This window comes from Panthera leo, chromosome D2, assembly GCF_018350215.1.
Source record: "Panthera leo isolate Ple1 chromosome D2, P.leo_Ple1_pat1.1, whole genome shotgun sequence".
Classification (NCBI taxonomy): Eukaryota; Metazoa; Chordata; class Mammalia; order Carnivora; family Felidae; genus Panthera; species Panthera leo.
In genome coordinates, this window is record NC_056689.1 from 60,247,271 (window position 1) to 60,266,910 (window position 19,640).

General features: G+C 59.6%; 2 protein-coding genes across 6 annotated transcripts; one reads left to right on the forward strand and one right to left on the reverse strand.

Moving 5' to 3' along the window:
* Nucleotides 1-72: 72 nt before the first annotated feature.
* PSD (pleckstrin and Sec7 domain containing) lies at nt 73-16,599 on the reverse strand. 4 transcript variants are annotated; one of them, XM_042909384.1, is made up of 18 exons: nt 16,503-16,599; nt 15,100-15,158; nt 13,093-13,829; nt 12,708-12,810; nt 11,858-12,218; nt 10,689-11,129; nt 9,275-9,469; nt 9,034-9,114; nt 8,715-8,827; nt 8,089-8,147; nt 7,892-7,981; nt 4,141-4,184; nt 2,553-2,743; nt 2,398-2,468; nt 2,131-2,288; nt 1,814-1,958; nt 1,384-1,527; nt 73-894 (listed from the first exon to the last, which is right to left on the reverse strand). In XM_042909384.1, exons 3-18 carry the CDS (start codon nt 13,744-13,746, stop codon nt 664-666), a joined length of 3,081 nt encoding a protein of 1,026 aa, XP_042765318.1. In that variant the 5' UTR covers nt 13,747-13,829; nt 15,100-15,158; nt 16,503-16,599; the 3' UTR covers nt 73-663. The 4 variants fall into 4 exon arrangements, with proteins under 4 accessions (XP_042765318.1, XP_042765319.1, XP_042765320.1 ...); XM_042909385.1 differs by lacking the exon at nt 15,100-15,158; XM_042909386.1 differs by lacking the exons at nt 15,100-15,158; nt 16,503-16,599 and adding an exon at nt 14,042-14,851.
* FBXL15 (F-box and leucine rich repeat protein 15) lies at nt 10,159-19,621 on the forward strand. Of its 2 annotated transcripts, none has more exons than XM_042909391.1 (5): nt 10,159-10,241; nt 17,491-17,621; nt 17,794-17,947; nt 18,268-18,773; nt 19,285-19,621. In XM_042909391.1, the coding sequence occupies exons 2-5, from the start codon at nt 17,569-17,571 to the stop codon at nt 19,472-19,474; spliced, it is 903 nt and encodes a 300-aa protein (XP_042765325.1). In that variant the 5' UTR covers nt 10,159-10,241; nt 17,491-17,568; the 3' UTR covers nt 19,475-19,621. The 2 variants fall into 2 exon arrangements, with proteins under 2 accessions (XP_042765325.1, XP_042765326.1); XM_042909392.1 differs by lacking the exon at nt 10,159-10,241 and adding an exon at nt 16,678-16,733.
* Nucleotides 19,622-19,640: the final 19 nt, after the last annotated feature.

The following is a 19,640-nucleotide window of genomic DNA, read 5'->3' on the forward strand; positions in this document are numbered from 1 at the left end:
TGTGACTCTTGTCCCTGGAACCAGCTGCCTACCCAAGCCAGGTACTGGAGAATGGAGAAGGAGGCCCAGCCAGCAAGTCCAGAGCAGTTTTAATGGGATTAGAGGCTGTACAAAGGGCAGGGCCCACTGAAGGAGGGAAAGCAAGGCCATGCTGCCCCCAGACCGTATGGGGGCCTAGGCATGGATACCCTTCCTCCACCTCTGGAACGAGAGAGGGTGAGCCTCAGGGAGGAAGGAGGGAAAACCAGCTCAGCCCCAACTCCTGGCCTCTATCTGAGCCAGGCCCCAGGATGGAGGGGGGATTGCTGGTGTTGGGTGTGGGTGGTCTCAGCAGAAAGCAGAAATGTCAGGCCTCCCCCCACCCAAAAAAAAAAAAAAAAAAAAAAAGCATCAAAAGTCCAAGGGGCCCTGGCCCCTCCCACCCCAGCCCCCGTACGAAAAAGTGCAAAACATTATCACAAAATGGGGGTCTCAGAGGGGCCCCTGGCCTAGACTCCCAAGGCCCACGCCCTAGCCCTGCGCTGCCCCGGACACCGCGTCCGGCGCGGTCGGGCCCTGGGCCGGGGGCCCCTCGTGGGCGGCCCGAGGCCGGCCCGGGCTCAGGCAAGGCTATGTCATGCAGGTGCCCAGTGGGCGCCAAACCCCCACGCTCCTACCCTCAACTCAGAGCTTCCACCGCCCACTGATCACCCCTCCACGAGGCTCTGAGCCATGACACTGAGCCCGGGGCTGGCTGGCAGGGTTGGGCTGCAGGGAGGGACTGGAGTGAGGTGGAGGGAGTCCATCCTCTGTGCTCCCGGCCTGGGTCAGTGCTGCCTCTACTGCATCCAGCTCTTCACTGCCCGCCTTCAGCTTGACCCGAAGCAGCGCTGCGTATGTGCCATAGCGGGATTTCTGAAGCAGAGGGGCAGGGGCTGTGAGCCTGCTCTCCACCCTCTGCCCATCTCACCCCAATCTGGACCAAGGAGGGATGCCAAAAAAGGCTAGGAGACAACAGGTTCTTGCCCAACTCTGAGGCCCCCAGAGCCCCCAGGGACTATGACACGATCCCCTCGGAAGCTAGCTACCCTCTCTGGGCTCTCTCGAGACTGCATATTATGACATCTAATACTTGTTAGGCCTGAACCAGAGTTGGGAAAAACTGAGCCCTTGACAGACCTCAGCTCCCTTCATTACCCTAGCGGGTAAAGAACGTCCTCCCTGGCCCACAGACGTGGAAACAGGCTCAGAGGGGTTAGGCAACCTGCCGAACGTCACCCAGCTGGTCCCACTCTCCTACTAAAGTCCGTGCCCTTAACCACTAGCCTGAGCCTGTATGTGGCAACAGTGAGACCCCACTGACGAAGAAAGGAGCCAAAGAGGTGCCAGGGCAGGGAGGTTCACCTCAAACTCCAGGTAGGCCTCCTTCTGCCGCTGCTCCTCAGCCTCCTTGCCTCGGGCCTTCCTGCCCAGTTGCGCAGCCCGGTGCTCTCGCAACTCACTTGCCATGGCCTTCAGCTTGGCCTCATGGGTCCGCACCTGCTCCTCCTAGGGGCCAGGGGGAGTGTTGGTCAGGGTCACTCGAGCACATATAGTGCCTTTGTGCAAGCTTTTTTAGAAAGGTGCCCCTGCCTTTGGATGAGCAAAGCACCATATCTAGGTTAACACCTTGGCAAGTACAGTGGAGACTGGATTTCAGCCTTCACTCACCCCCCATGGCTAGTGTCCTGGTGCAGTGACATCTACATGATCACACAGGGCAGCCCTGAGTGCAGTCGGCCTGGGCCTGCCACACTCCATCCCACTGGCACCAGGTGGACAGAGCTGGGGGTACCTGGGAGAGGCGGGTGGCAGCGCTGGGCAGCAGAGGGCGGCTGAACTTCCTCTGGGAGCTAACAGCAGCTGGGAAGGGGGGTGCAGAGAACATGGCAGCCACCACATTGATGCGAGTGATCCAGGACTGCATCTGCTCCAGGCTCCTGGGGAGACAACACCACCACTTAGGACCTGGCCCCAGGTTTCCTGTCCAGGGATGCCTGTCCTGGCTCAGGGTGCGGCCTGGGAAGCAAGGAGGTAATCCAGGGACAAGGGAGGGGAGCAAGGTAGGAGTGGGGCAAAGGGGTCCAGGATGGGCAGGAAGAGGGCACTCACGGGGCCTGAAAGAGGAAGACCCGCCAATCAGCTGTGCGCAGGTAGAAGACATGGGGCCTCTTGCTGTAGTCGCTGGCACGTGTGGCCAGCGCGTGGTGGATGCTGATGGCATTCTTTAGCTCTGCCTCTGATAGGGCCTTCCCAGGCTGGTACTCCTCCTGCAGGGGTGCCCATGTTGTCCTGGCCATGGTCCCACCCCAGCCTGGCCCAGCCCACCCACACTCCCCTGAGCCAGCTCAGCCCCAACCCCTCGGGCTGGCCCCGCACCTTCTGCAGGTAGAGGATCATGCCCTTGAGGATCCCGTGGAAGCTCTTCCAGCCCCGCTTGCCCCGAGGTGCTGGGGGGAAGGAAGACAGGTCAGGGGGCCTGAGACAGGCCCCCTCCCCTCCATCCCCCAGACCCTCCCCACCCAGCCACGTACTCTTCCTGCAGTCAGGGTCTGCGTGCACCTTTCGCACCAGGGCCCCGTGCTTGTAGACTGCAGCCCCGGGTTCAGGAGTCAGGTCCAGGAAAGGGCTGGAGCCGCTGCCACTGCCCCCGCTGACCCGCTTGATGACCTTGGGGTTGGGGTCGGCCAACTCAGACAGAGAGCGTCTCAGCTCCTCCTCGTCTCTGCAGGTGTGATCACCTCAGAGGGGGCTGGCCTTGCAGCCACAACCCCCGCTTCAGTCCTGGCCTCTGCCCACCCAGGAAAGCGCCCTCTTGTCTGTGGAGGGAATGGGGGAACTGCCCCTCTCACAGGGTGTGGCTCCCCTCCACCTGAGGCTCCTGGAGCCTTGTTTCCCGCCTCGCACCAGATCTCCCCAGGGGTAGCTGTGACCCCCCTGCTCAGATGAGGGCTCCTCCGGGCAGCGTATCTCCTTGCTCAGGTTAGAGCTCCCAAGGGTAGGGCCATGTCTGTCCCTTCCTCCCCATCCTCTGTTTCTGCACTTGCACACCGGCCCTCACACCCTTCTCCACTGGGGCAGACATGTCTGACTCGGCTGTCCCAACTATACCCAGCAGCATGTTTTGCTCATAGTTTGTTGGCTACGTGGTGGCAGAAGTGGCTTCCTAGTGGTCACCTAGTACCTCCTGGTCCACAGGCTCTGTTAGGTACCATCTAAAGAATCCGGTTCTATCCTGTCACTCCATCGATCAAAAACCTGCAGTAGCTCCCTGTTTCCGCCTGCGTGAGGCCTATGCTACATCCCTGCCCATACTGCCTCTTTCTCCTTCCACTCTCCAGCCAGCTAGGCCTGCCTCCTCTTGGTATCCCCAACCCACGCTCATTTCAGCCACCACATATTTGCCTCCCAAATACCAACTTCTCTCTCTCCAAATGCTTCCCTTCCTTCAAGGCTTGCCCCAAGTTCCAATCTGCATCCCAGTGCTGAGCTCTGCCTCCTCTGAGGTCTTTTCCTGCAGACTGGGAGCTCCCAACCGACCTGATCTGTGACTGAACTCTCAGCAGACACCAGCAAGTATGAGTGACCTACTGACTGTTTAGATGAGGCTCTACCCTCAGACTGGGGGGCCCAACATTAAACTGGACCTCCTCCCTTACACTGGACTCCTCTAAGACTTACTCTGAATCTGTTTCCTGGCCAAGAGTAGACAATGTGGTCCCTTGTTCTGTGATGCTCTGGACTCCCTAGGACCTGAGAGGAGGCTCTCACGCTATTGGTCGGGGCTCTATCTCCAGAGACTTCTGTCTTCCCGCTTGGGTTGGCAAGGGACCTCCCCTTTCTGTTTCAGCATCCCCCCTCCCAGGCCAGCTGACAGTGGCCATCCATCCCAACCTAGCTTGTCATAACAACCCAGCTAGAGAAAAGACACAGAACCCCAAGTCCAGGCAGCCATCTCCAAAGAAGGAAATGAAGCAGCCTCAGTGCCTCTCATGGCCTCACCCGCCTTCCCTGCCCCACAATCCAACCTGGACTCACAGGGCCCACCTCAGTGCTCTCAGCCTCTCCAGGCAGCCCCTTCCCTGCACCCCATCTCCCTCACCACACAGCTCCAGGACTCACATGGCCCACTGCAGCTTTTCATTCTTGATGGAGCTGTACAAGGCCTAGGAAGGGAGGAACAAATCAGGCAGGTATGGGTCACTCCTGAGGGAGGCAAACTAGGTACCCCAATGCCAGAACTCAGAGCCCTCCCTCCAAACTCGAGGGGAGGAGACAATGGGGGGTGGGGATGGGGGTAGCAGGGTGTAAGGACCAAGAACACGGGCTCTGGAACAGAGTATTAGGAGACGGTACTGTGTCACTTTTGCTGCATGAGTTTGGGCAAGTATCCATGGGGAGAACAAACGTACTAACAGGTGTGTAACACAGGGCAGGCAATTGGCACAGGGCATCCAGGCATATGGCTGATGCACAATAAATGGCAGCTGCTATTATTATCTTTGCTGTTGTTATTGTTAGGGATCATCCTGCCCAGATCCTGGGTGGGAGAAGCACAGCCCTGGAAGGAATAGAAAAGAGCATTCCCAAGAAGCTCTCCTTTCCCGGACCATGTGCTTTGGCCTATTTCCATAGGATAAACCCACACAGAACATATGGGGAAACTGAGGCCCAGCAACAGGGATTCACCCTGTCACCTCCCTCCCTGGCTAGTAGAGAACACACTCTCATGACTCCTAACCCCAGGGCAAGCTGAGCACCTCCCCCAACCCAGAGAGCCCCACCAAGTTGAATGCCAGGGTGGGCCAGGGCCCTGCCCACCCACATCCTTCATGTTACTGGAGAGTGAACACTAGTCTAAAAGGCAGACGTTTCAGCTTCCAAACCCTGCATACCCCAAGCTCTTTGTGAGCTCCTGGACCAGTCACTTCCCCTCTGTAGAGCTGGCATGGGGGACCTGTGGGGGCCTTGGGATGGTCTGAGTAGAGAATAGACTCCAGGAGTTGTATAGGGGACCCCTCTTCTCAGGAGTGGCCTGCAGCATGCGTCCACAGCAGCACCTCCCACTGTGGGGGCGATTCCACCAGCCTGTCTGTGAGTGGGTGTGTCCCCAACATGTGCGTGTTGGGCTATGCGTGTGGCGTGTGATGCTGCCTGCGTGAGCTGGGTGCAGTGGTGACGTCGGTGCCTTCTCCGTGATGGGACACAGTCCCCCACTCCACCACCAACATACCACAGTCTCTGACTATCTTACTGCTTACTGTCACACTCAGCCGCACGGCTAGCCAGGCATCCCACATGTGCACACCCTGTCCAGGGATGGGTACATTCCACAACCTCCACCCCCTACACAGCACAATCCAGCCTTGTGCACACAAAGCCCTCACAGCACATCCCCAGCCCAAGCCCGGCATAACCCCGACCCTAATCCTCTCTCCAACTCTGACCAGGAGATTGAAGTGTCCAACCAGACCCAACCTGTCTCCAGCCTTCCAGTTCATCCCCTGGCCCCTCGAAGGACCACCTCTGGCCCACAACCATGTCTTCCTTCCAAAGTCCTAAACCCCATCGGTGAGCCCCATGTCATGCTCCCAGGCAGAAGACCCAAAGACCCTTTGGTTTGAGATATCCACACTGATCCGACGGTGTGTGCCCTTCCCCCTCCAGTCCATGCCCACTCCTGGCTACCCATGGGTTCTGTCCCTGCTGGCCTCCCGCCTTGGTCTGACCGATGCCCCCCCCCCCCCCCCCCGCCAGCTCGTGCCACCTTCGGTGCCTCCCTCAAGCCGCCCCCTCAGCCACGCCGCCCTCCACAACCCCCTCGACCGCCCCCCAGCCTGGCGTGGGCCAAGGCCCCAACGCCCTCACCGCCTTCTTCTTCTTGCGGCTCTGCAGACGGCTGACCACCAGGTCGGTGTAGAGCACGGGCTTGAGACTGCGAGAGCGCTGCGGCCAGCCGTAGCACAGGGTCTCCGCGCCACGGTGGGTGCGCCCGTAGCGCACGGAGCACAGCGAGCGCGAGCGCAGCCGCCCCGCGCTGCTGTGGATGCTGTTGACACCGATCATGCTGGCCCGGCCGGCGCGCTGCGGCCCCCGGCCATGCCCCCGTCCGCCCTCGGCCTGGACGGCCCGGACGGCCCGCGGACGGCTCCCCCGACAGCCGGCGCGAGCGGCCCGGCCCGGCCCGGCCCGAGCCCGGCCCGGCTCCCACCGACGCACGGAGCGCACGGCGGCGGCGGCGGCGGCGGCGCTGTCGGCTCTGCGGCTGGGCGCGAGAGGGAGGGGGCCGCCGACGGGGAGGGAGGGCGAGGGCTGGGGGCGGGGACGGCGCAAAATGGAGGCGTCCCACCGCGCAGGGGCCCCGCGGCGCTACGCGCAGCCACGGGGGCGGGGCCTCGGGGGGCCAGCCCGGGCAAGTGCCAGAGGGTGGGCGGCTCTGGGGATGCTGCGGATGGCACCGGGAGTCCCTAGACCTGCTGCTGCAAAGGCGGGCTGACCCTGTAGGGTCTGCAGCTCCCTCCTGGCTGGTCAGGGTTGGGGGGCCAGGGGCTGGAGAGGTAGGAACGCGTCCTCTTGCCCCCCCCCCCCCCCAGCCAGGAGAGGCCACGCAGTAGGGGCCGCGCAGGATGGAGGCAGCCGTGGAATGGCACCAGCCTCATCCAACTCGCCCAACCGAAGACAGCTCAGATGCTCAAGGCTATACTATACCCCCACTTACGTACACACACCCCAGTTTACAGATATGCACCCCAACTAACCAGATGCACCAATTCACACTCACCCCAACTCACAGAGACTACAAATTCAGATACGCACCTCAAAATTTAGTCTTTAACTCATAAACAACCCCTGATTATGGATACATGTCACAAATCAGCCAATTTGTAGATGTACACTCTAATACACAGAAACACCCAATCTACACCCCAGCTCAGACACACTCTCTAAATCGTAAGCACAAACAAACCCCAGCCAAATCCCCGGATTTACCAACACCCTAAAGCGCATATATTCCAATTCAAACATATACCCCAACTCTCTGACACCCCGAACTCACAATGGACTCCCCCAAACACAAATAAATTTCCAAACTCAGAAGCCCGACACACACCCCAAGCTCACAGACGCGCCCAAGGACACTCTTGTGCGTCACATGTATGTGGTGGCCCAGAGCCCCTTTGCCAAGCATAGGCGTTTCAAATAGGTCCAGGCATCCCTGGATAAAACCACTGGATCAAGGAAATGAGTGAATCCATGAGACCTGGGTGCCCTCTCCTCCTCCCATGCATATTAGCCCCTGTGTAGCTAACCCCTCAAGTGCGGGCGCCTGGGCGCAGGGCCTGGCAACAAGGGAGTCAGGAGAGCAGTATCTAGTCCCAAGTTGGAGGTAACTGGATTCCAGACCTTGGAAAAGCCTTTGTCCCTCTTGGGCCCCTCTACCTCCGGGTCCCTCCTGTGCAACATACCAGAAGGGCCTTGGTGGTCATACACCCTGGGGCAGGGGGTGGAGGAGAAGGAGGGAAGCAGTATGCCTGCCCTGTGCTGGAACCCCTCCTATCCTCAGTGAACACTGGAGGAGGGGCACCGAAGTAGGCAAATGCAAGGTCCAAGGCCGCCAGAAAACAGGATTTCGAGAGCCGTCTCCCCTCCCCCGCTGAGCGGCCAAGACTGCACGCGAGTGCGCATGTTCCCGGGTAGCCTGCGTGTTGGGGTTGGGGGAGGGGGCGGTTCCCAAGCTGAGTCACGGGAGCCCAGGCTCCAGCAGCAGGAGCCTCCAACCTCCACTCTGCCCGATTGGTCCCAATCCCTCCCCTCCAGCAACCTCTACCCTGCCCCACCCCCCCAGCCCGCCACCCCCACCCCCGGCCCCCACCTTGAGCAGCTCCCTGGGGAAGTCTCCGCCTTCATTGAGGCCCTCCAGGTTCCCGATGAAGTCTCCACAGGTCATGCGCTTCCCAATGTTCTAAGGAAGGGCACAGAGGCCTGTGAGGGGGGCCTTGGGCTCCCAGGCCTTTAAGTCTCAAGGCAGTCTGTTTTTGGGGGGTTCCCTCCTGCCAGCCTCTCACTCACATGGCCGTGGAGATCAGTGTTGAGTAGCATGAGGGCGCAGGTCAGCGTGTGCGCACCGTCTAGGGAAAGTTGACATTCGGCTTCAGCTACCTCCCAGGGACTCTTCCCACAGCTGTCTTCCCCAGCCTTCCAGTTCACCCCCAGCCCACTCTGGCCCACAATCATACTTTTATAAGTCCTGAACCCCATAGTGAACCCTACCTCCTTCAGCCAAAAGACCTCACTCTTCCAGCAGATCCCTGAAAGGGACATCTTCCCCAACACCTACATGCTTCTGTGAGTATGCACAAAAGCCAGTGGGGCCCCTCACAGTTTGCAGATCAGTGCAGCCAAACAGAATACACACTCAAGCCAAACGCTGTCTTGCACGTGTATGTGAACAATGGCATGCAAATACACCTGCCACCTGGTTCTTCGCAACACACACTAGACCCTAGCAATGCTTGCCCGCATGCTCAGTTCCACAACCACGTAGCCATGTCAGCACCGCACACGCGCATGCTCACATGCCTGCAAGCCTGTGCATGCATTCATTTTTACATACACACTCATGCTCCTATGCGCACACACTGTGCCCATCTGCTTCAGTGACCAGCTGGGAAAGCCCTGCCCCCTGGCTTCCTCACCCTCTGAGGACAGGGCTCCTGGATTGCACTGGAAGTATCTCTGGGAGAAGTGGGCCAGCACGCGCTCCCGTTCCTGGGTCTCACCCATTAAGGCCAGCTCCTTCAGAAACACCCTGGGAAGGGGGAAAGAGGGAGCATGTCACCTCTACCCAAGGTCCCCTAACCAGGCAGCCCCAGCTTTTAGCCATGCCCTGATAGCCTGGGAAGGATGACATCAGGGCAGCCTAGGGAAGGCACAGGTGCTCAGAGAAGGCACAACTGAGGCGCTGCAAAGCAGGGCTGGAGCATGGGGCCTGCCTTCAAAGGGCTTAACACCCACCTGAGAGCTTGGTCCAGAGTCATGCCCGTGAAGACAAAGAACTTGAGGTACTCGCCAGCCACAAGTTTGCTGAAGTCATTGCTGTGGGCAGGGCAGATAGGTGGAGTCTCAAGGGAAAGGGTCAAGGGGCCAGATGGGGTTACCTAGAGACCTGGGGGCATTAGATAGAGGGGGTGTGGAGGTGCTGCCCACAGGATGCATCCCCTCTCCCCGTATTATCAATCCCGGCCAATGGCTTTACTTCTTGCCCAGGTGCCGGGCCACATCAGCCTTCCTGAAGCCGTCTAGTCGGTATAGCCTCTTAGCTAGGCGCTGCGCAGCCTCCAGGTCGGCTTTCTGCCCATTGGACAAGGTGTCTGTGCTTCCCAGGGCCAGCCGCTCTGTGCTGTCCAGCTCTGAGTCCGAGTCAGACACCAGCTGGCTCAGCGGTGGTTCACTGCCAGGGTAAAACACCAGCTCAGAGGTGGGGCAGTCCCTCTGGGACCATCCAGATCCTTCCTCTGCCTCCAAACCCAGAAGACAGAGTGGGGGAGATTGGGACACAGAGAAGGCATTTTTCTTTTCTCCAGAGAAGGACACTGTATGGGTTCCCTCCATCAGCCGATTCCATCCTTACCATCTCTCTGTAGAAGGCCTGCATCAAATTCAAATAAGCATCCATATTTCTGCTGTGGGGATTTCTGCTGCTTCCCCAAAGCCCTTAGGTCTTAGGTTTGCTCTTAGGCATAGGCATAGTTTCCCCATTGTCACACTGGCCCTAGTCAGAACATAGTCCTCTATCTCTGAGAATATGGGCAAAAGTGGGATAGATAGGCTGCCAGAGAGGAACAGTGGAGGGTCAAACCATGATTTGAGGGCAGCAGGGACACCTTCCCACTCCTATGTCTTTTTCTTCTGGCCTTTTAGGGAGAGGAGGCTCTTCCTCCTTGGTCTTTTTTTTCCACCCACAAACAAGCAGAGGGGATTGGGGGTCAGAGTGCACTCCATTCATCCCCTGTCTCCTCCTCCCCTTCCCTTCCCGCCATCCCAGCTGCTCTACTAGCAAAGCCACCTGTCACCCCAGAGACAGAGGCCGGAAACTCCTGGTTGCTAGGCAACCCTGTCTCCCTGGCCACCCCCTCCTGTTGCCATGGCTTCCATGACTGAGAGGGTAGCTGGCAGAGGGAGAGCAGAAAGGTTAGACTGGTGACAGGACTTCCTGGAGAAGGGTGAGAAACTCCTTACTGAAGGGGGGAGGCAACATGGGAGGGAGGCAATGAGAGAGGCTGGTGGCTGCATCTTTGGGAGAAGCCTCCAGGCTGGGTAGGGGTAAGGTCACAAGAATTCTAAGTAGGTTAAAGTCTCTGCCTGTGGTAGGAAGGGCCTTTCTGGAAAGGAGAGTGTTCTCTTGGGACCCATTCAATCCTGAATCATTGTTTGTCAAGTCACTGGGTCTAGGACCAAGGGGGTCCTAGGGGTGGGCTGTGAGGGGCTCCCCCTCATAGCCAAAGGAAGTAGTCCTCCAAATGGAAAAACAAACATCGGCATTCCCTAACCACTCTGTCAGGGGTCAGGAATATAAACTGCATCTTCCCACTCAGGATCTTTCCCTTGAAGCAACTGTTCCTGGGGCTCTGGGGGGGCCTCAAGTCTGAGGAACCAAAGGAATCACTCACCTGCCCAGAGGTGCCGCCCCCAGCCCAAAGCTGTCCTCCGAGTGGCAGGGACTAGGGGGCTCCTTCCCTGGGGCCTGCTTGGCTCCAGCCTCTGCCTCTTCTTCCTCCCCTCTCTGTGTCCAAGGCCCATCAGCAGCAGAGCTGGTACCAGAATCTGGCTCAAGAGGTGCAAGTGGGGCGGGAGCAGGTGGGTCAGGCCGGGGAGCAGGGGGTTGGGGAGGCAGCTCAAAGGTGAAGAAGGGGCTCTGGGTTGGGCCGGGTGAGGCCAGGGCCTCCAGGGAGGCGAGGCTGGTGTAGGAGGTGCCCTTGGCCCGGTGTGACTCCAAGATGGCTTCAAACACACAACTGAAAGAGTCAGGCCCGTCAGCCGAGGGGCTGGTCCCAGGCAGAAAGGGCAGGGGCGACTTGAGAGGCCCAGGGTGAGGCATCCGGGTGCCTGGCCTGCAGGGGCAGGGAGAGTCTCTGATCAGGGGCCCAGAAGACAGTTCTTAGGTAGCATTTCATTGAATTCTCATACCACTCTGTGGAGGGGATTATCCTCTCCTTCTCACAGGTCCCCAGCCCTCTAAGGAATCTGGGTAGGGAGTCCCCACCACAGGTTCACCAAGCTATTCAGTGCCCCTGAGGAACCCCAGCCTTACCCGTCCCCAGTACCCAATCCCTCTCCTCTCTTCCTCCCTGCTAATCTCCCTTTCTCCTCCTCCCTGATCCTCTCCCCTCCTGCCATCCCGTTTCTATTTCCGGCAACATCTTAGGAGAAGATGAGGCTCCAAGGCTGCGGTGGGGTGTGAGACGGAGAAGAAAGCCCCCACGCTCCCCACTCTCCTGCCAGAAGCCAGGATCCAGATTGATGCTCCCGTGCCCCCAGGCTTGAATCTGAACCCTGGCCTCTCACTCTGCCTCCTGTTCTTTACTAGAACCCCTTTCCTCCCCTGTCCTGGCTACTCCCTGCCCTATGGGCTCTTGCCAACACCCTCCACGTCCCCAGCATTCTGCCAGGCCTCGGGCCTCTGTCCGGTCTCCAGGTGCATCGCCCTGTCGGCACCACTAGCTTGGTCCTGACCCTCCCGGTCCAGCCCTCATCTCTAGTCCAGCCCCTCTCCCCCCAGCTCTGCCTCTGGGCCAGCTCAAAGGAGCCAGCCACTGTCCTGTCCCACTCCCGCACTCACCGGGCCCCCTCTGAGGCCTCAAACACCTCGTCGTCCACATCCTCTTCCCCACCTGCCTCATCCTCGTCCTCATCGCCACTGCCCAGGCTGGGACAAGGGCCAAGGCATGGGCTGGCACGTGGAGCAGGTGGGCGGGCAGTGCCAGGTGGGCCCTCAGAGCTGGGCTGACTCTCGATGGCCGAGTCAGCCTCTTCCCGCTCAGCCAGCACCTCATCGATGTCGGTCTCGCGGTAGCACCTCAGGGGCACCGTGTCCAGGTCCGTCTCGGAGTACTTGGCTGCTCGCCCCACAGCCACCCCAGAGCCCTGCCCTGAGCCCACCCCAGGTGGAGATGGGGGGGCCTGCTCCAGGGGCTTAGCACCTGCAGTATGCATAGGCATCCCGGTCAGCAGATTATCCTGGTCAGCTCCCTGTCCTGATTCTGTTCTAGGAAGGAGCTCTTCCCCGCTGCCTCATATTGGCAGGAAGTTCCTTCACTGTCTAGCCACCATTCCTCCTGCTATGAACCCAGCTTGTTCCTTGTGCCAGTGGAGCTCGTTTCAAATCAAGTTCTTGTCGAATAACTTTGAGGGGCCTGCGGGAGACCAGCTTCTTTTCTGCTCCGCAGAATGACCCTTGATATCCTGTCATGCCCTCCTTTCTATCTAGCTTCCTCGAGGTGCCCAACCCAGCTGTGACCCCCCAACCCTCCATCATAAGACAGATGGAAAGTTTGAGGCCTGGAGAGGCATTAGCCAACTCATGACCCCAGGAAGGACTCAGGGAGGTTTAAAGGAAGGCCCCCTACCATGCCTCAGCTGCTGGGGAGAAGACCCTGCCCTATTCCCCTTGTCTCAGTCCAGGACCTTACCTGAGCTTGGGGGGTCCAGGGAGCCATAGAAGAATTCCCATTTGGCTCGAGCAATTCTCTGGGCATGAGAGGAAACTTCCCGGGGGGAGGACCAGGTGTCCCCCTAAGCCAAGAAGGGAGAAATAGACACAGGCATCCAGAGATAAAGCCACACATACAAAGACACAAGAACATGGGACAGAAAGACAGAAAGAAAAACACACAAGGACAGATAATAGAGGTGCCAAGACACAGGGGCAAACACAGAGGGCAAGAAAGAGACAGATTTAGGACAGATCAAAGAATTTAGAGTGAAGAGCTGACAGGCCCAGGACTGCCAAAGGGGCAAGCCTTGCCCCTTTTCTGGGGCTCTAGAGTTCCAGGGAGCCCAAGGGAGGTCGCATACCTGGTTCAGGAGTCCAGTGTCAGCAGGTCCTGGGAATAGCTTGGCCAGGTGCTCAGAAGGTCCCCCCAGCCCATTGGGGAGAGAGGAGTAAAGGCCATCTGCCCCAATCTGAGGTTGGGCTGGTGGCCCATGTATAAGGCCCTGGCTACCAGGCAGAGCTGAGCCTCCTCTGGCTGGGAGTGGGTCTGATGTGGATGCCTCTAGCCGCAACTTCCGGTTGGAGCCAGGCCCAAGGGCTGGAGTGGGCCTGGGAGGAGAGACCCCACCCAGGTCCCAGCTCCGACTCAAGCCTCCGGGAGCAGGTAGCCCATTTAATGGCCTCACACTGGCCTTCTCCACAAAGCGGAATATGACCACAGAGCTCCGGGCCCCCGGTGGGGGCTGCCCAGTGGGTGAAGAGGGTGACCAGGGTGAAGGAGGAACACGGGGTGAGGGGGGACCACGCAGGGGTGTACAGGGTGCTGTCACACGTCCCAGTTCCCGGCCTCGGGGACCTGGCCCTGCCACCCGCCGTAGCAGGGAGCCTGTGCTGCCATACATGCTGGCTGGGGGGCTTTGTGGCACTGGGCCTTCGGGGAGCCAGCGGCGCGGGCATCGTGGTGGGGAGATGGCACAGTCGCCCTCGGAGCAGAAGCGCATGGCACCTTGGGCCATGCTGGGGCCGGGGGTCAGGCTGGGGGGGCAGGGATGGCAAGGCCAGGCGGGGAGTGAGGGGGCAGCATGCTCTTCGGACAGGCCTGCAAGAGAGGAAGGGAAGCAGGGGGTGAGCTGCAGGGGAGGTGGATGGGCAGGAGAGCACAGATAGGGAGGGGAAAGCTGGATAGGCCATCTGAGTGCCAGGGGGCCTAGCCCACCCTTGGAATATAGCATCATTGACCCCACCCCTGGAGGTGATCAGGCCTCCTATTTGGGCTACTTCCATGGAGGCCTGAGGAGAAAAGAATTATACCCCTAATAGGCCCCTGGCTCCTTTCCTTCTTCTGGGGGCCCTGAGCATCACCCTGGGAGGAGAAAGGAAGCTATTTCAGAAGTTGAGTAAGTTCAGAATCCCTGTGGCATTTTGGAGCTACTTCTGATGGGGGCTGGGGAAGGCTGGTACCCCACACTCTGGACCAGGAATGTCAGCCATTCATAATCATCATAAATCCACAGGTCCCCCAAAGTCTCTCTTATGGAGGCCCCTTACTCAGTGAGAGAGAACCCAGCCATCCTAGAAGGAAAAGCAGGAAGATGGCGGGGGGTGGTGTTATAGAGGGACCATGAGGGGTTGAAAGACATAGGGTGAAGGGGAGGAGAAAGGCCTGAACTGAGGCCCCTACTCCCAAAATATACATGCCAAATGGGAAAGAGACATTCTTTTTCTCCATACAGGTACACACGCTCATACACACACACACACACACACACACACACACACACACACACACAAGGAGACAATATCAGTATACACAGTTAAACACATTCAAAGGCAACACTCTCCAGTGCACACAGACCCAGGCACACACACACATTGCTCAAAGACACACCCTCATACAGTCTCACAGTCATAACAAATATGCGTGTAATGTAAAGGCACATGCTTATTTTACACACACACTGTCATCAAACAAGAACACACAAAGAGATACCCAAATATACACCCAGGCCCTCATTCTCCAATGCACACAGACACAGGCATATCAGACACTCACAGAAACCTATGGTCACAGTTACACACAAATACAGATGCATGCTCACACATACTTCAGCAGGTACACACACCCTCTCCCCCAACCCCCACCAGTCACCTGTCTCTGGGTGGGAAGGCTGCACCAGACCACCAGACCCCTCTCCCTCCTCCCTCTCAAGGGAATGATAGATTTTAAAGGGGGTAAAGGGGCCTCTGGTGGCAATGCAGGGTAGGGGCAGAGGTCAGGAGCAGCAACCCTGCCAGGCAGGTTTCTGAAGCTCAGTGGGGGCCCAGGGCATCCCCAGTGCAGCTCCGACTGGAGCTGCCTCAGTACTCACCGCTGCTCGCCTGGAGCTGGGGCCGAGGAAAGGCAGGGAAGAGGCTGGGCCCAGCTCAGCTGTGAAGGCAGCGCGGCTCCCGCTTGCTCCCGCTTGCTCCAGGCCCGCCTGCCTCTCACTCCCTCCTCCTCCCCCCTACGCGCGGCTCAGGCAGAGATAATCCCCCCACCCACCCCACCCCCCGCCCTCTCCCGGGGCCCTGAGCCCCGGAGGCTAGCCCCCCTTCTCGACGCTAGGTCCCCACTGGGCTCTCCCGCCAACCTGAGACCCGCCCCTGACGAGGGGGAGGATATATGGAACCCCCGGTTCAGTTCGCCAGACCTTCACGTGCCCCACCCTAATCCTGTCCCCGTCCCTTTCCTCCACCGCCCCCTGAGCCACACACCGGACCCAGTTGCACACGCGTGTCCCGCTCCAGACCCCACGCGTGTCCCTAGGAGGTTGCCACATGACCTGTTACATGCCACACGCGCTCCCGCCCCCACGAGCACGCGGCCGCGCCAAGCACACCGTATGGGTGTAGACCGGACCCGCCCCCTAAATCCAGGAGACCATCAACTTATGGAAAAGAGATCTAGGAAACACTGCCTCAAACCCTAAGGGGTTCTGAGTCTCGGACCCAGGAGACCCAACCCTTGACCACTTGCTCAGGATGCAGCAGGAGGGATATTAGTCAGACTTTAAAAAGAACTTCCTTGCTGCCTGAGTTAGGTGTCCTGCCCATATGGGGTAGAAGGTTAGACGGGATGACGCCTGGAGTGGAGGAAGTGGGGAACAGGCAACCCTTGTGCCCTTGGCCAAGGTAGAAAGGGGCCCAGCTATTTTAAGAAAGCTCCGCCAGAGTTCCTATGGCAACTGCTCTCCTTGGGAACGCCAGGGCAGGAGGTGGTGACCTCGGAAGGAACAAGGGGTCTGTTCAGGCGGTCAGGGGGCGCGAGGACGTGCGAGGCGGGGGCGCGCGAGGCTCACCGCGGGGAGGGGGGGGCGCGGGCTCCTCGTGGTGCTGAAGGGGACAGCGCCAGATTTGTCGCACTGCGCAGGCGCAGAGGCGCGAACAAAGCTGGGAGGAGGAGGAGGCGCGCGGCCCGAGGTGGTGCGCGCCTACAAGGCTCTATCTTAGCATAGGTCGGTCCTCTCATCTCCCCCCTCCCCAAGCAGGCTGAGGAAGAGGAAACAAGTCCCTTACCCAAGCTAACTCGCTTTGGTCCCTCCCCGCTGCTGGCTTCTCCCTTCTTGCTGCGTTGGGGGGTAGGGTGGGGGGTGGGGGGACTGTGTAAGGGATTCTGGGAAAACTAGGATGCCTGAATTCTCTATCGCGACTCGCTTGACCCTGGAAAAGGCGCGTCCTCTCCAAGGGCCTCGGTTCCATCTTTAAAATGGAGTAACAGCACAGACCTGCTCACCTTGCAGAAGTGCCCGACCCTGATGAAAAAATGGATGGGAAGCAGTTTTCGTTATGCAGAGGCAGGTGAAGCGGTTGCACGAAGGGAGAGCGCAGCCCTGTTGGGGTGCAGCTCTCGGCGACAGCGGTAGCCCTCAGCGTCCTTCATACTCTCCCCACCAATGGATGATGGGGAAAGCACTACTCTGGAGGTTCCCCGGAGCGGACCCTGGAACCAGGAACTGTGGACGCGGTGAGAGGGTGGCCCAGAGTCTGAGCCTGGAGTTCTGGGGCATCACTGCCCCAGGGCGGGCCCAGCCCCAAACCCCACAGCTTAATCCCCAAGTCAGCCCAGAAGCGGTACTCCTGGTGGGCTGGGCTGAGCACTCATTGTTCTCAGGACTCTAGACCTCCTGGGGAAAAGAAAGGGACCCAGCTGGGAAGATAGTCCTTTTTAGCGCCCTCTACGCCCCTCCCCTCAAGATGCAAACCCTTTCCAAATCTTCTGGGAGTGGAAGGGGCTGGACAGCCCTGTACTTGACAACTAACCAGGAATGAGGGTTTGGGCAATTTTGCTTGATGAAGGAAGAAAAATTCTAGCTTCGCCCATTCAATTCATTCAACAAATTACTGGGCACCTACTACACACGAGACAGTAAAAGCCTGGATAGTTTCTCCCCATTTTTCAAAGTCGCTAAGCGCGACCAGAGGGCAGAGAATAGGCCCAGAACCTTGGAGTCATGGCTCCGCCCCTTCTGCGTTTGGCTTTGCCTGCTCCTCCCATCACCACTTCATTCAGCGGCGGCCACTGGCCCAAGACGAAAAAAGAGCCAGTCTCTGCTGCACCATCGCGTTCTCCAGCTTCAGGTCTCAAGCCCTGTAGCCGAGAAGGCGAGGTCTGATGTTACCCCACCGGTCGGCTCCGCCCTCAGTTTTGATATCCATCCGGAACGCTTTCAGATAGGATCCTCAGTGAGACCACACTCGATTGAATCGGTCTGTCTCTACAGCCCGAAGAGGCGGGTTCGCTGAGGCCGCTCCAAGGCCAAAGCGAGAGGACCTTAGTGCGCACGCGCAATAGGCCGCCGATGGAGCCACCGATGGAGCCGTCCGGAGGGGAGCAAGAGCCCGGAGCCGTCAGGTACCGAGCACCGGAGGGGCCGAGAGAGGGAAGAAGGACCTGGGGGAAGGGAGCTGAACTGGGCCGGGTTTGGGGGTCGCTCTTAGGAGCCGGGGCGCAGAAGCATAACAGAGGCGGACTCGCAGGTAACAGCGGCCCGGGAACGCCACCGCCAACGCCCCTTTACCCGCAGGCTCCTGGACCTGCCTTGGGAAGACGTGCTGCTCCCACACGTCCTGAGCCGGGTGCCGCTGCGCCAGCTGCTCCGGCTGCAGCGCGTCAGCCGGGCCTTCCGGGCGCTAGTGCAGCTGCACCTGGCTGGCCTGCGCCGCTTCGACGCCGCTCAGGTGAGCCAGGGGCCAGAGCCCCGCCCCCGTCCGGGTACCGCCCCCTCCCCGCCTCCAACCCAGCCCCCAGCCCAGCTGTCTACCCTTCCCGACCCCCTGCGCGTCCAGCAACTCCCGGGAAGCGACCCACCCTTCGGGAAGTACTCTCAAAGGGCGAGTACCGGGTATCAACTCAGAGGGCACGTGGGGTCTCTCCTGGGAGTCAGGGGGCAAACTCCGAAGGCAGGTTGCTGCCGGGAAATAACTCTAATGGGGCGGAGAGGCAGCGCCCGCCCCGCCCTCGGGACCAGCTGAAAGTCGAGGCGCCTCCCTGCCCGCAGGTGGGTCCGCAGATCCCGCGGGCCGCATTGGCCTGGCTGCTGCGGGACGCTGAGGGGCTGCAGGAGCTGGCCCTAGCACCGTGTCACGAATGGCTGTCGGATGAGGATCTGGTGCCGGTGCTGACGCGGAATCCGCAGCTGCGGAGCGTGGCTCTAGCCGGCTGCGGGCAACTGAGCCGCCGCGCGCTGGGGGCGCTGGCGGAGGGCTGCCCCCGCCTGCAGCGCCTTTCCCTTGCGCACTGTGACTGGGTAGACGGTCTGGCGCTGCGCGGCCTCGCCGACCGCTGTCCGGCCCTTGAGGAGCTGGACCTCACCGCCTGCCGTCAGCTCAAGGATGAGGCCATCGTATACCTGGCGCAGAGGCGCGGCGCAGGCCTTCGCAGCCTCTCGCTGGCAGTCAACGCCAATGTGGGGGATGCCGCCGTCCAGGAGTTGGCTCGGAACTGCCCGGAACTCGAGCACCTAGATCTAACCGGCTGCCTCCGCGTCGGAAGCGACGGCGTCAGGTGCCTGGGCCTTGGGTTGGTGGGATGGGAAGAGGGCAATCACTTTTTTAGCCTCTGGTTTAGGGACGGGGTGCAGCTGTCAAAAGGCAGAACTGTGGTTTCTGGGTTTTTCTGCTACCACGACACCCCCATTCAGACCAGGAAAGATCTCTAGGATTGCCGAGGCCAGAGAACCCATAGTTTAAAAAACTTTTTGGAACCAGTATTTACGCATGAGCGGATGTCACAGACAGTCGACTCTCAGGCTTCTTTTCAACAAGGGGAAAACCTTGAAATCCTGGGCGGAGCTGAGGAGCAGGTTCCCCCTTTAAGAGATAGGAGGAAGTCCCGAGTTCACTGGAGACATTGGTGTATGACCCCATCCAGACCCCCTCATAACCCCCCCCCCCCCATCCAGGTTTATGGAGGGAAAAAGTATGCTCTGAGTTTGAAGGAGGCAGGGGCTTCGCTGGCTCCCCCACCGTGGGCGAAACAGCTTCTGGCCCCTAGCCTCACCCAGCTCCTCCCCCAGGACCTTGGCCGAGTACTGCCCGGCGTTGCGCTCGCTGCGGGTGCGGCACTGCCACCATGTGGCCGAGCCCAGCCTGAGCCGCCTGCGGAAGCGCGGCGTGGACATCGACGTGGAGCCGCCGCTGCATCAGGCCCTGGTGCTCCTGCAGGACATGGCTGGTTTTGCACCCTTTGTCAACCTGCAGGTCTGACCTGCCTGCCGATGGGTCACAGCTGGACTGTGTGGCGGGGGCCTGACTATGAACTGTAGGGAAACTGGACTGTGGAGGCCTCTGGCTAGAGGCGGATGCCCTGCCCCACCCTGGAGCTTCAAATAAAGAGCTTTTTACCCCCTCTTGCCTGGCGCTGCTGCCGTGT

Coding starts and splice junctions, on each gene's coding strand:
- PSD (XM_042909385.1), bottom strand. CDS start 13,746: ATGGCCCAAGGTGCCATGCGCTTCTGCTCCGAGGGCGACTGTGCCATC. Junction 11,130..11,857: donor GAGGCCTCAGAGGGGGCCCG/GTGAGTGCGGGA, acceptor CTGCCCCTGCAG/GCCAGGCACCCGGATGCCTC. Junction 1,959..2,130: donor GTCTTCCTCTTTCAGGCCCC/GTGAGTGCCCTC, acceptor TTGTCTCCCCAG/GAGCCTGGAGCAGATGCAGT.
- FBXL15 (XM_042909391.1), top strand. CDS start 17,569: ATGGAGCCACCGATGGAGCCGTCCGGAGGGGAGCAAGAGCCCGGAGCC. Junction 17,948..18,267: donor GCCGCTTCGACGCCGCTCAG/GTGAGCCAGGGG, acceptor CCCTGCCCGCAG/GTGGGTCCGCAGATCCCGCG. Junction 18,774..19,284: donor GTCGGAAGCGACGGCGTCAG/GTGCCTGGGCCT, acceptor CTCCTCCCCCAG/GACCTTGGCCGAGTACTGCC.